Genomic DNA, 13,987 nt, shown 5'->3' on the forward strand with positions numbered 1-13,987 from the left:
GAACATTCATACATTGCTGAGCTATGACTGATAATAAATTTCAGTATCAACACATGAAAACTCAGAGAAAATTGAAATAAGATAACCTTTAAAAATTCAAGAGACGAATAAGGTAATCTTTGGCTTGGTGTCTTAGACCACTCAGGAACTTCAAATGGGAAGATAATTAAGTGGAAGTGAAACATTAAGTTTAACTGAGAACATTCATACATTGCTGAGCTATGACTGTTAATAAATTTCAGTGTCAACACATGAAAACTCAGAGAAAATTGAAATAAGATAACCTTTAAAAATTCAAGAGACGAATAAGGTAATCTTTGGCTTGGTGTCTTAGACCACTCAGGAACACTGCCTCCCTTGGTATTTTAAGTGCAAAAATCTAAATTATTCCAGATATCAAGTTTATAATCGCTAGCTTTTACTGTTGTTTTGTTTTGGGTAGTTTCGTCTTGGTAGGGAGACCCCGGAAATATAGAAAATTCACAAAACTGTTTCATTTGAGGGTAACTCAGAAGTGGCTGTAATATTTGGTCGGTCAAAAGCCCATGTCTCTTACCTGCTTTCCTATCTCATGACCCAAATCTGGTTGGGTTCCTTCTTGGTCTATGGATCTTGACTTCTTCCCCATTTGCCCTGACTCCCCTCCTTATCCTGGTCCTTCAGCAATTTCTTTTCTGTTCCCTACACTGCTCCTTATTAAACACTATCTCTGTCCCTGGATAGTATGTCTTGACAAAATTTGCAAGGTACATATGTGAGTGTGGAGACTACCCTAATGCACTAGATAGGTTTAAAACATGACATGGGCCAGAGGAAGCTTGCATAATACATGTAGGTAATGAGTTATCAAACCTTCCTAAGAAAAGGCCCAAGTTCAATGGAGAACGGAGGATTGCCTTTGAAGTTCTAGCTGTCCTGTTCTCTGTTAACTAGTTTGTCTCCCTGTGAAGCCCACAGCATGGTTAGCAGAAGCAAGATGAAATGCTTACTGACATGGTATGAATAATATGGAACAGTATCTGCCTATGCTTAGGGGCATACACAGTGTAAGAATGAGACAGGACTTCGCAACAACTGCCCCTCCGGTCTTTCTTGTCCAAATTCATTGCTCATAAGTGTATCCCACTATATGACTGGGAGAAATTACTAGAAATACAAACTTACCAAGACAAAATCATAAATATTAGAAAATCTGCAGAGACCAATATAATTCACAACAGGATTATGTGATTTATGAGGAATCTCCCCAGGAAGAAAAGCTCTAGTTTCAAATGGCCTCCTGGAATTCTACTCGTCTCGCAAAAAAAAAAACACCAGTGTTTTCTTCTAGAAAAATCGAGGAATGGGGACTCATTCCTGAATCACCTGTGAATCCTGCCATAGATCCCCTGATACAGAAACCAAAGGCACTTACAATAAAAGAATACCATAGATGACCATCCCTGATGAAGGCTGATACAAGATATCCTGAAAAGAAAAGTTAGCCAACAAATTAAGAGTAATGCCTCATGATCAAGTAGGATTTATTCTGTGAATGGAAAATGAGCACACAAAGTCAGCAACATGGTTAATTGGATGAATGCACTTGCTGCACCACACGCTTGACAGCCCGAGTTCAACTCCCGGATCCCACTGTGGAAGGAGAGACTCTCTGACTTCCAGAAGTACACCACAGTACACATGAAACCACACACACCCACACAAACACGTTATACACATGCACATACCTGACTGTAAATATTCTTTTAAAGATTTAGTTTGTATTTTTAGTTATGTGCGTTCTATGTGTCTGTGCGGGGTGTGTGCCCACGAGGTTAGAAGAGGCTGTCAGAGTCCGTGCAGTTTAGTTAGTATTTTTAGTTATGTGCGTTCTATGTGTCTGTGCAGGGTGTGTGCCCACGGAGGTTGGAAGAGGCTGTCAGAGTCCGTGCAGTTTCAGTTCCCGACAGTTGTAAGTCTCCTGACACGTGTGCCCGCTAGGAACTAAACACAGGTCTTCAAGAGCAGTACAGATTCTTAACCACTGAGCCATCTCTCCAGTCCCATAAATAACATTTTGACTAACGGATCAGCAAATCAAAATCAATCCATTTAACATATCATGGTAACAGAATAAGATCTGTGTCAGGGGAACATGGTCAGCTCGGCTGAAGTAGAAAGAGCATTTGACAAGATGTAACCCTTTTCATTCGCTCAACAGCACAGCAATAGGAAGAAACTGACAGTGTTACTAGGGTCAAACATGAAGGACTGTCAACTAACATTCAAAACTGAAAGACAGAAAGCTTTTCTTCTAAGATTGTGAAGGAGGCAGGGATGCTGGCCCTCTCCATCTCTATTTAACACTGGATGGTCTAGCTAGAACACTATACCAGATAAGTAACAGACATCCAAGCTAAAGGGAAGCAGTAAGACCACAGGTGTTCTCACACAACATGACCTTACATGTAGAAAACCCTATGGATTTCTTTAAAAGGTAAAACTTACTAGTACCATTACATAACTCTTCAGTGTTTCAATATATAAAACTGATGTAAAGAATCCAGTGTATTTATATACTGTTAAGAACATATAAAACCATATCAAAAACATAAAATACATAAGTATGAGCTTAGGCAAGGGTACTTGCATGCTGAAAGCTACAAAATAATCCTGAAAGAAGTCAAAGCAGCAACAACTACATAGAAGATTTCCCCATGTTCATGGATTGTAAAGTGTGATATAGTTAAAATGTTAATGTCACCAAAAGCGATCTGAAGAGCCACTGCAAAATTCAGATACTTCCTTTAGAAATAGGAAAGCCATTCTAAAATTCAAATGGAATTTCAAGCAGCTAAAACAATCCTAACTAAGAACCAAGTTGGAAGTCTCACACTTCCTGATTTCAAATAGCACAAAGCTGTTGTTGTTATGCAGTGATGTTGCCACAGAGACATGCAGTTGACACAAAAGAATCTAGTAATAAATTCACAATATCACCAAGCAATTTTTAACAAAGGTGTCAAGAACATTCAATGAGGAAAAGAAACATTCTTTTTGGACCCATAGTGTTGGGAAAATGAAATATTCCCATGTAAAAGAAAAAAGTCAAATCTTTACCATAAGTCACAAAAGCTAACTCAAAATTAAATTGAATATCTAGACAAGAAACCTAATACGTAAAATTCTTACAAAAAAAAGGGAAAGCTTCATGACATTGGATTTGGCAATTAATATTGTTTCTGAATTTGACATGGAAATCACAGGCCATAAAAATAGATTAACGTGTATTTGTCAAAATTTAAAACTTTGGGGGCTGGAGAGATGGCTTGGCGGTTAATGTACTGGCTGCTCTTGCAGAGAATCTGGATTCTGTTCCCAGCTCCCACATGGCAGCTAACAACCACCTGTAACTCCAGTTTCGGGGAATTCACTCCCGTCTTCTGGCCTCCCTGGGCACTGCACGACACAGGTGCACTTATGTACATGCAGGCAAGCACGCATACACATAAAATAATAAAGTATTTTTTAAAAATCTAAAACTTTCAGGCATCAAAGAAGAATAACAGAATGCCAAGGTGATTGAGGGGAAGATATTTGGAAAACACTTATCTGATGAGGCTTCATCCCAGTCATTTCTTTTGCTATAACAAAGTAGCAGAGACTAGACGCTTTATTTCTTTATAAAGTCTCTTCGTCTCACATTTCTAGAGGTTCAAAGACATGGCAGAAGCACATTCTTGGCTCTAAGGGTCTCTTCACAAATGGCTTCATGGCAAGAGCTTGACTTGAGAAAATGGCAGGCACACGGGAAGCCAGGAAGCCAGGGATTTTCTGGGGTCAGACTGACTCTTTCCACAACAGAGCAGGTTAGTTCCAGCTTCATCAGAAACTAAATGAAACCCAGAGGAGTGCTGTTCAGCCTTTCTGAGGCCACACCATAAATAACCTAATCACATCCAGAGTCCCACCTCACCTCTGAAAGGTCCCAATGACCATCCACAGGGCCACACGGAGAGCCAAGCTTCTGACACACACATAACACCCAAACCACAGCAAGGACTAATGCTCAGAATACAGAAGGCCTACACCTCAAAACATAAAAAAAACCCCTATTTGTTAAAACAAACACACATTTTTCCAAAGAAGATATACAGATAGCCAATGAGTCCATGGAAATACACTCAATATTACTACCATTATGGAAACATGAGTCAAAACCACAGAGAGCTACTGTTTCATACTTAATGGGGGGGGGGCAGACACAAAAAAGACCAGGAAATGAGTATTAGCCAGAGTATGGATGCACTGTGGTTTTACTCACAATACCCAAAATATGACTAGAATTCAAATGTCCATTGCTGAGTAAGGACATAAACAGAATGTGGTGTCCACATAAAATGAAATATTATGAAGTTAAAAAAGAATGAACTCCTGACATGAGGGACAACATAGGTGAACCTTGAAAAGGTTCTAAGTGATGTTCCTGTACTAGTCATAAATATTTGACTACCGCTATCAACTATCCTCTATTTGTTATCTATCTCTATACTACTAGCATCTGTCTATTCATCCATCTTACCATCTATCAATTCTCTATCATCAATCTATCCTCTATCATCCATGTCATTTATTATCAGTTATCTAGTTTATATCTTTCTCTACTCATCATCTATAATATCGTATCTATAACCTATTTATCTTGTACCTACCAATCCCCAACCATCTATCCTCTAGCATCCAAATGTTATCTACTTATCAATCTATTATCTGTCTATAATCTACATATCTATCATCTATCAATCCTCTATCATCTCTGTCTTTTCATCATCTATCTTGCTAATTATCAACCCTTTACCATCTACTATCTATCCTGTATCTATCATCAAAATACCATCTATCTGGGTTGGAGAGATGGCTCAATGGCTAAGAGCACTGTCTGCTCTTGCTGAAGACCTGCATTTGATTCCCAACACCCACATGATGGCTAAGAATCATCCATTAAATCCAGTTCCAGGGGATCCTATACCATCTTCTAACCCCCACAGGCACTGCCAACTTCAATATAAAGTGTCACACAGCACAGGGCACAGGGGCTGGATCAGTTAAACATTAACTCAGATAATGGTGAGCTTGGAGGAAATGTGGTATGTATATCTATATACTGGGGGAAACAAGAATTTATTTTATGAAGACTCTGTTTTATTATATTTGTCTTTGTGTTAATTAGTTTAGATATTTTCATCATAGTTACCTGGATTCATTTACTGAGTGAAGAAAAGGATTTAAAACAAAAGAAAAAGAAAAAAGAAATGTAGATTATATCAACGAGAAATAAAACTTATTTTTTCCCCTCAAAAAAGGGCTATTAGACATAAAATACAAGGATCAGTCACCTCCTCATTAACCTCTCAAAATGAATCTTTTTCAGTCCAGGCTTGAAAATGTTTCCTCTCTAAATGGTACCAAGTCCCCTAACAGTTAATTGTTATTCTTATCAAAGAATGACCCACATTAACACTTCTCTGGGGTCATTAGCATATTTATAAAACACTGGGGGGAAGAGCATTCCCTCTGCACTGCTCTTTTTGATGGGTAAAGTGAGGGAAGACCTGAGAAGAAGAAAGGGAAGTAAGTGAGCAGTGCTGCCCCTCCCCTGTAAATATCACTATTGCCAGAACACATCGCGCCTTGAAGCAGGCAGGCTACTGACTGGATTTTAATTATATTGAGATACAAGATGGTTTGGGGTCAGTACATTCCTTTCTTATGTAAACAGCCTTTAACTAGTTAACAAAGACCATGGTGCTGAGGACCATGGTCTTAAAAGCCTCTCCATTTAGATACATTAGTTTAGTGACAGGAGCTGAACCCAGATTCTTCCACAGGACTGGCTTCCTTTTGTTTTTGATCTTGACAAGATGGGGCAATGTAATAATGTGGTAAAATAATCCAAGCACGGATGTACTCAAGAGTTAATAGATATTAAAATATTTCAGGTCAATCAGTATGTATACGTGATACATGAAAGTACGCATTTTATTGGAATTTTAATAGATATATATTACATATACATATGCATGACATAAACATGTATATGATATACTGATACAGACATATGCATATATATATGCATGGTATATACACACACACACACATATATGCATGGTGTGGAGATTTTATACTCTTGCTTTAGAAATCAGTTATGATGGGCTGGTGAAAGGACTCCGTTGCTAAAGTGCTTAGTTTGGATGACTAGCACCCACATAAAAAAATCAGTGACCTGTAATTCCAGCACTGAGAGGGACAGGAGGATACTTGGGGTTTGGTGACCAGCCAGACTAGTTGAGTGGGCTAGATCCAGGTTCAGTGAAAGAAAACGCCTCAAAAAAGTTGCAGGGTAGACGAGCCGGCTGACTCCAGAGCAATAGCACTTGCCATTCAAACCCAGTTGCCCTGAGTTTGAGCCCCAGAACCCACACAGAAAGCAGGATGTGATGGTGCATAGCTCTAATCCCAGCACTCCCAAGGCAAGATGGGAGCTGCAGAAGGAACCGGCTGGAAGCTCATGGGCCACCTTATCTGGAGAAGGCAGTATGGTGGCAAGAACAAGAGAAACCCTGCCTCAGCTCTGTGGCAGGCGAGAACTAACTCCACAAAGTTGTCATCTCACCTACACACACACACACACACACACACACACACACACACAAAATAATTTTTTTTAAGTGGTGGAGTGTGACTGTGGCAGACACAACTCTCTAGACTTAATATGCATGTGCACATATGGGCACATGCACACAAAAAGTGTATATATATATATACACATACATGCACACAAAAAGTGTATATATATACACACATATATATATCACGTGTATACATACAAAACAAGTTATTAAACAGTTTATATAATATCAGCAAAAGTCCCACATACGTTTCCATTTGTTTCAATTTCTGTAAAAAAATATTAAATTTCATTTTGAAACAGAACAAAAGTAGATGGTGTTCTTAGCGCTAAATGCAGTACTGTTAGGGTCGAAGAGGAACGGGCATATCTTGGGTTAAAAGCACTGATAAGGGACTCATGATTTGCTTTCAGGTATTTTGGTAGCTGTTGGAGTGGTTAGAATCAGTGTCAGTTCCCTCTCAAAGGCTTCTAGATGGGGGAGAAAACAAATTTAGCCATCATTTTAGAATACTTGGTTGTCTCCCTTAGCTACAGGTGGGAGCTACAGTATTGCAGACCAAGATTTGAAGTCTTACATCTGAGCAGCACTTTCTGCTTAGAAACAAAATCATCAATGAGAAATAATTGTCTAAATAACTTTTTATATAGACTTAAGCCTAATGTGTGAGAAGTGTGATCCCTTGAACTCTTAAAGAAATATACTGATCACTTTAATCTTTGGTTATATTTTCCTTTTGGGTGTTTAAGACCACACAATTGACTCAAATAAACCAATTTATTTTTTACTCTTAAGGTCGTTTGAGGAGCTGTTCCTCAGGGGTCACATGGACTTGGGAGGAGCCCCTTGCTCCTTTCTTTTACCAGTTCCATCTATGTGAAGATAAGTCAAAGGTCCTACTCGACCATGACTGGCTTTACTTGGAAGCATGGAGGAACTGTTTTCTCTGAGATGACCCTCCTCTTTACAGACTGGACACTGATTCAAGTCCATCTCATGGGGTCTCCTCAGCCCCCCTGAACAAGGGGACAGGTGACTCACCACAGTTACAGGACATTTTGAGAGATGTTCCATAGTTCCCTGGAACTTAGTCAACCTTGGAGGGCAAGGGGCAAAAACTGTCCTTTAAGTCCCTCTGACAAGATTAGTATAGGCCTCAAAATATGGCTGTTAAATATCCAATAAGGTTAGTTCTATCAGTCTGGTACTTTTAATTACCATGTGCTATGTAGATAAAGCTTGGGCAAAAACCAAATGTTCTCAGATAAACCTTTACTAGATATGTATTTTGTTCCTTAAATTGACTTAAACTATGACTTTAGAATATTTAAGATTATGTGCATATTATTTTTGTCTCATCCTTTATATATCATAACAAACCTACACAGACCTTCATCACTTGCTTAGGCTTTCTCATTTTTTCTATTTTGGAAAATATCTCCATTCCCATGTCCTTTTGACACGTGTTACATACTCATTTTCCTTTTTAAAAATAATTATGAGACATAATAGCATTAACAAATACATTTTCCATTTGCTGTGTTGTGAGAATCCTTTTCCTGGGATACTAAGAAATGCTTATCCCCTTTTAAGGGTCTAGTGTCGAATCAATGCTTAATTAAAGTCTTCCTGGAAAACCAATGAATTTACTGAGCTTACTTACAGAGATGACTGAGGGGTTGCTGAGGTGTATGAGTGACCTGAGGGTGTGCACACTGGAAAGCCTTTACCCAGCATGGATCAAGCCTTCTCTTCTTACCCTTCCCCAGATTATATACTTTTAGAACTCCCCAAATCCAGGAGACCATGTGTGATTAGGGCCAAAATACATACAGTTGGCTGGGATGAGTGGCTGGATAATTCAGTGAGGGTCCAGTGACCCTGCTTGGCCCTCCTTTAATGAAGGAGCACAACCGTCAAGCCCAGTTGTGACGATGTTTGGCGATCAGGCTCAGCTGAAGTCATGATGATGGTAGTTATTTCATGCAGAAGGGACTGCTATACAGCATCTTCTTATTAAAAGAACATGGAATTTAAGAGGATTTGGTGCTAGGATCTACAAATGAGGGAGAAGATACATCTTTTGTTTTTCTGAGTCTGTGTTACTTCACTTAGTATAATATGCATTTTGGGGGTCTTTTAGATAGAACCACTGAAGTAGTACCCCAATTGCCTCAGCCTGCTTCCCTGTTCAGCATGGAAGAAGCCAGAGTGGTCTGCACCCCAATTCCCTATCTGCAAGTTGGGTAACCTCCTCAGAGGATGTGTGAGAAGAATAGGAGGCAGGAATTGGCTAGGCAGTTAGGGTAAAAAGACCCTAAAGAAATTAGCCAGTTTCTTGACTAAAAGTCAGAAGGTCTTTGGGCCTCTTAGCAACATCCTGTGTTCCAAAGGACACAAATGTCAAAAGTATTTGGGAGCTTTTATCTAATCCCTAAAGATTTTAGGGTTACCTCTTCAGAGGGGGGAATGTTAGAGTAGCCAAAAGCCCCATAAAAAAAAAATGAGTACATGAAGTTGTAAGGAAAAAGTGATGGGGAGATATGGGAGGAGTCGGAGGGAGGGAGTGGGCATGGATTTGATCAAAACACCTTATTATGCATGTATGAAATTCTCAATAAAGTTTTTTATTTGAAAAAAAACATTAGACGAGGACTTGGGGAAGCTGAGGAGTGAGTAGTGAACACATTAAAAATACATGGGGTTCATGTATGAAATTCTCAAAGAATAAAAAGATTACATTAAAAAGATTTTTAAAAGTGCTGATAAATGCAAACAGGTGTTCCTTGTTGATTTTAAGGGCAGGAATTTTTGTCAGGGCTTAAATAATGTGTTACAAATGATCACATAAAAAATTCCAGAGTGACGTGAAATGGAAAACACTGTTCAGCAGTGTTTGGGGCTCAGAAAATCCTCACAGGGTCCACTGATGTGGAGGAACAGAACACCAGCATTGCCTACCTCATTTCCATATGTTTTAAAACAATGATTTTCACAGAAGAAATGAGAAGAATTCTAGATGAGAGCCCCCAGCTGTGTTCTCTGCCAGAATAGGAAGCATGAGCACTATCTGATCAGCTACCAACAACTGTGCGCTATGATATCACCAATCAACACGTTTCTGCACAATCCTATTCCATCAACATATTTTCTTATAAGACACATTGTTCAGATTTATTCAGTTATGAAAGTATTTTTGCTGAAAGTATTTTTGCTGCAGAATCAGACGTAAAGCACTTGTAAAAATAAATATTCTTTCTGTAAAGTGTAAAGGAAGATGATCATGGTGAGGATGAATGAAGGTTCAAATACCACGAATAAACTCACAGACTATTTAATCACAACAGTGTCTCTGTTTGCCCAGCATTTTGCTAAAGGAACCCTGGGACAGTCAGTGTCTCATCACATACCCTGGGTAGCTTTATTTATATTGCATACAAAGCACACTTAAACATTAATGCCTCAATTAAGCAGATGTTCAGCATAAACTTTAAACTATGTATCTCAGAGAACTCAGCTTTCCCAAGGCTTCCAAAAACCAGATTCTCTTTCTTCCACGTCCATTTTTCTGTGCTTTAAGAAAGACATCAGGGGGCTGGAGAGATGGCTCAGTGGTTAAGAGCACTCACTGCTCTTGCAGAGGACCCAAGTTTGATTTCCGGCACCCAATGGTGGCTAACAACCATCCATAACTCCAGTTCCAGGGGACTCCAAGGCCCTTTTCTGACCTCCACATCCATTACACGACATGGGCACACCTACCCACATGCAGGCAATACACTCATACACATAAAATAAAATAATTAAAAAAAAATCAGTGTTAAACTTAGGTGATGGAAAATAATATCTATGCTTTCAATGCCTCTGCCAGTAGCATTAAGGTATAAGTTAAGGTGTCTGGAATCATCCTTAAGAAGCATCGACAAGATAATCAAGTCAACAAAGACCACAGGGGGGACCAGAGGCAGACAGATTCTGAAGCCCCAAACCATAACCAGGTAGCCATTAGGCGGAAGCCCTCCATTTTTGTCTCTGTTCCTGTCTTCATCTCTTAGCCTCCCTCGCCAGCCATGTGTGGAAATGTGTTCTGTTTCCCATCCACTTATTTCAGGGACAAAGCCTTCCAGGTACAAGGTGACTCCATGATCCCTCCCAAGCAACCTGGTTGCTGATTCATGCGAGAGAAAGAAAAAGGAAGTCCCTGAAGACAGAAGAAAGGAAAGCCCACCTTTAGGCTGGGAAGTGGATGGGGGGTCCGAGTCCTGGTTGTGTAAGCATGAAGAATCAAGTCCTCAGCACCCATGTGAACGCCAGAGTGTCTGTGCCCACCTGTCGCCTTGTGACCTGGTGGCTGCCGCTCAACCTAGGTTCAGTGACAGACCCTGTCTCAAGAGAAGAAGTCAGAGAGTGATACAGCAGAACGCCCACATCCTCGTTTGGCCTTTACACACATGTGCACGAGCACACGTACCCTCCTACACACATACACACTCATGATTAAAAAAATAAACAAATAAATGAATAAATAAAATAAAAATGCCCAAGCCCAGGTCAGTCCAGCAACCTGGCTAAAGGCTTATTCTTTGGTGTATTAAGAGACAGTCTGAACCTTCCAGTCAATACTGTTCCCTCATCTGCTTCCTCTTTTCTCTCTCCATGGATGCTGACACCTGCCGATGTCCATTTTCTCTGCCTCCTGCTCAATGTCTGTTATCATGGAGATGGACGCTCCCTCACAGCTGGTATCACGACCATGTTTTGATGAAAAAAGCAGGCAAGTCTTCAAAGGGAGGCATACATTTTGGCAAAACAGACCAGCTTTCCCGTTTAACTTCTCAGCTCTTATACAGGCTCATGGTGTGTTATCAATCTCTTCTAACCTGGTTTTCTTATTTGTAAACTGCAGGAAAGTTATGGGATTATGAAGGCGACATAAGGTATTACATGAAAACTCATTAACACAAAGCACCCGAAATATGTCATTTTATAAACCGAGGCCACACTGGTCACTGTACTGAGTCATTCAGATTTGGAGAGCACTGCCTGATGTACTTGGCCCACTGCTGTTACAAAATCCCTGACCAAAGCAAGGTGAGGTGGGAGGTTTCTGTGGCTCAGAGTTTGAGAGCTGGGCCTGTCATGGGAGGGAGGGATGGTGGCAGGAACATGCGGCAGCTGGTCACATCGTGTCTGCAGCTGATGGTCAGCTGCCTTTGCCCTAGCTTTCTTTTTTATTTAATCCAGGACTCCAGTATTCAATGTGCATTCACCCCCCTCCTCATTCAAGCTCTTTGCAAACGCTGTCACAAACAGAACCAAAGGTGCACTGTCTCCTAGGTGACTCCAAATGGAGTCAAGCTGACAGTGAGGATTAGCCATCATAGGTAACAGTTCATAGGTTTAAGGGTGAAATAATGATGACCATGAACTACACGAAGACTCCAGATATAAAGAGCTGACCAGACCTCCATATATATATTTCCCCCTATGGTAGATATTAGACGTCTCCTATACCTTTTTCTTTAGCTCCCAACTATGTGTCAAGGAAGCTTAAAGATGCAGTGATATTCAGAGCACACAGCTGACTACGGTTGGTGTTCAATTTTGGCTGGGAGGACGCTTGAGTTTGCTGACTTGCATCGTGTGTTTGTGTTCCCTGAAGTTCCCCAGGTTGCTGAGGATACTCAGACATGTCACTAACCTGAACGAATTCTAACGTAATTCCCAAAGCAGCACTGGTGGTCTGGCTGTGCATCTCGGATCTGGCCACCACAGCAAACGTCAGTGGAGTTCAGAAGGAAAGAGACGTGCTTCTCTTCACAGCAGCTGTACCCAGGCTGATGGTCATAGAGAAGCCCCGCACGGCAGACCTGAGAGTGTGGAATCAGTTTCAAAGAAATAACAAAAGAGAACAAGCAATCAAAGTTTTTTTTTTTTTTAAATTCACTTAAGAGCATTATATCTCATGTGCTATATTTTCTCATAAGGCCTTGAATGTCAACCATATTATTTATGTTTCATAGATGTAAAAAATGTATTTTACAGCATCCTACAAATTCCAAGTCAGTTGATACCATGCAACTTTCCTCTCTGTATTCAAGTGAGCTTTGCTTTCTATTTTAACATTTTATAAATATGAATTATCTTTTGACATGCTTCCAGTGTGGAGGTGCTTAGAATTGTTAATGAACAATTTCCTTCAAATATATATTTTTATTTTAATGATTTCTTAACTTGAAAACGCCACATGTGTAGAAACTACCTTTCACTGATCCTTCTTTTTGTTAAATAAATTGAATTTTCTTTGTAATGTATATGATCATTTATTTATGAACTCAATCTTCAGATAAGGCAATCCATATATATATGTCACAGACTGTCACATTACAAAAAGAAATTTATATGGAAATTAATTTTGAAAAGCTCTTTTAACTCTGTGCTTTCTCCAGGAGCTATGGAAGAAATCATGTGCTTGAACAATCAAAAAATTATTTGCATCTTCACTTGAGGTCTTAGAGATAGACATGCCACATGTACAACAAATCAAATACTGAACAGTGGCTAAGAAGTAGACTCAGAATGTATACTTGGGATGCGCTACATCAATCAGGCAAAATCAACCACTTCTACAGAGTGCTGCCTACTTCATTCATGAAGCACTAAGCTCAGAGCGGACACCGCAGAGCACAACATCACAGTCTTCAGCAGCACCGCTAGCTCAGTGGTCCCTTTTCAAAAGCCATCTAAGAGCAAAGAAATTGGGCTTAAACCTGAAGCCTAAGCCCGAGTTCTTCAGGTAGCTTTCCTAAACCAACAGTAATAAGCTTATCTTGTTGGATTTAGTTATTAACAACGAGGATTTAAAATTAGTCTACTATAAATTGGACAGCTCTTCAATGCCATAGCCCGTGTAAAAGGTAAATATTGAACTTACGCGCCATTTTTCAGAGTTCATAAGTTTCCTACTTTTGTTTTAGCTTTTAGGCTGGGAGGACGCTTGAGTTTGCTGACTTGCATCATGTGTTTGTGTTCCCTGAAGTTCCCCAGGTTGCTGAGGATACTCAGAAATGTCACTAACCTGAACGAATTCTAACGTAATTCCCAAAGCAGCACTGCTGGTCTGGCTGTGCATCTCGGATCTGGCCACCACAGCAAACGTCAGTGGAGTTCAGAAGGAAAGAGACGTGCTTCTCTTCACAGCAGCTGTACCCAGGCTGATGGTCATAGAGAAGCCCCGCACGGCAGACCTGAGAGTGTGGAATCAGTTTCAAAGAAATAACAAAAGAGAACAAGCAATCAAAGTTTTTTTTTTTTTTAAA

General features: G+C 40.0%; 1 protein-coding gene across 1 annotated transcript in view; it reads right to left on the bottom strand.

Moving 5' to 3' along the window:
- Positions 1 to 13,987, bottom strand: part of Ush2a (usherin) — an 828,188-nt gene that overhangs the window by 217,886 nt on the left and 596,315 nt on the right. The window contains 1 exon segment of the mRNA XM_008834819.2: positions 12,370 to 12,538. Coding sequence (XP_008833041.1) covers positions 12,370 to 12,538 — 169 coding nt within the window.

The sequence above is a fragment of the Nannospalax galili genome, unplaced genomic scaffold (genome assembly GCF_000622305.1).
Source record: "Nannospalax galili isolate Female #2095 unplaced genomic scaffold, S.galili_v1.0 scaffold657, whole genome shotgun sequence".
Lineage (NCBI taxonomy): Eukaryota > Metazoa > Chordata > Mammalia > Rodentia > Spalacidae > Nannospalax > Nannospalax galili.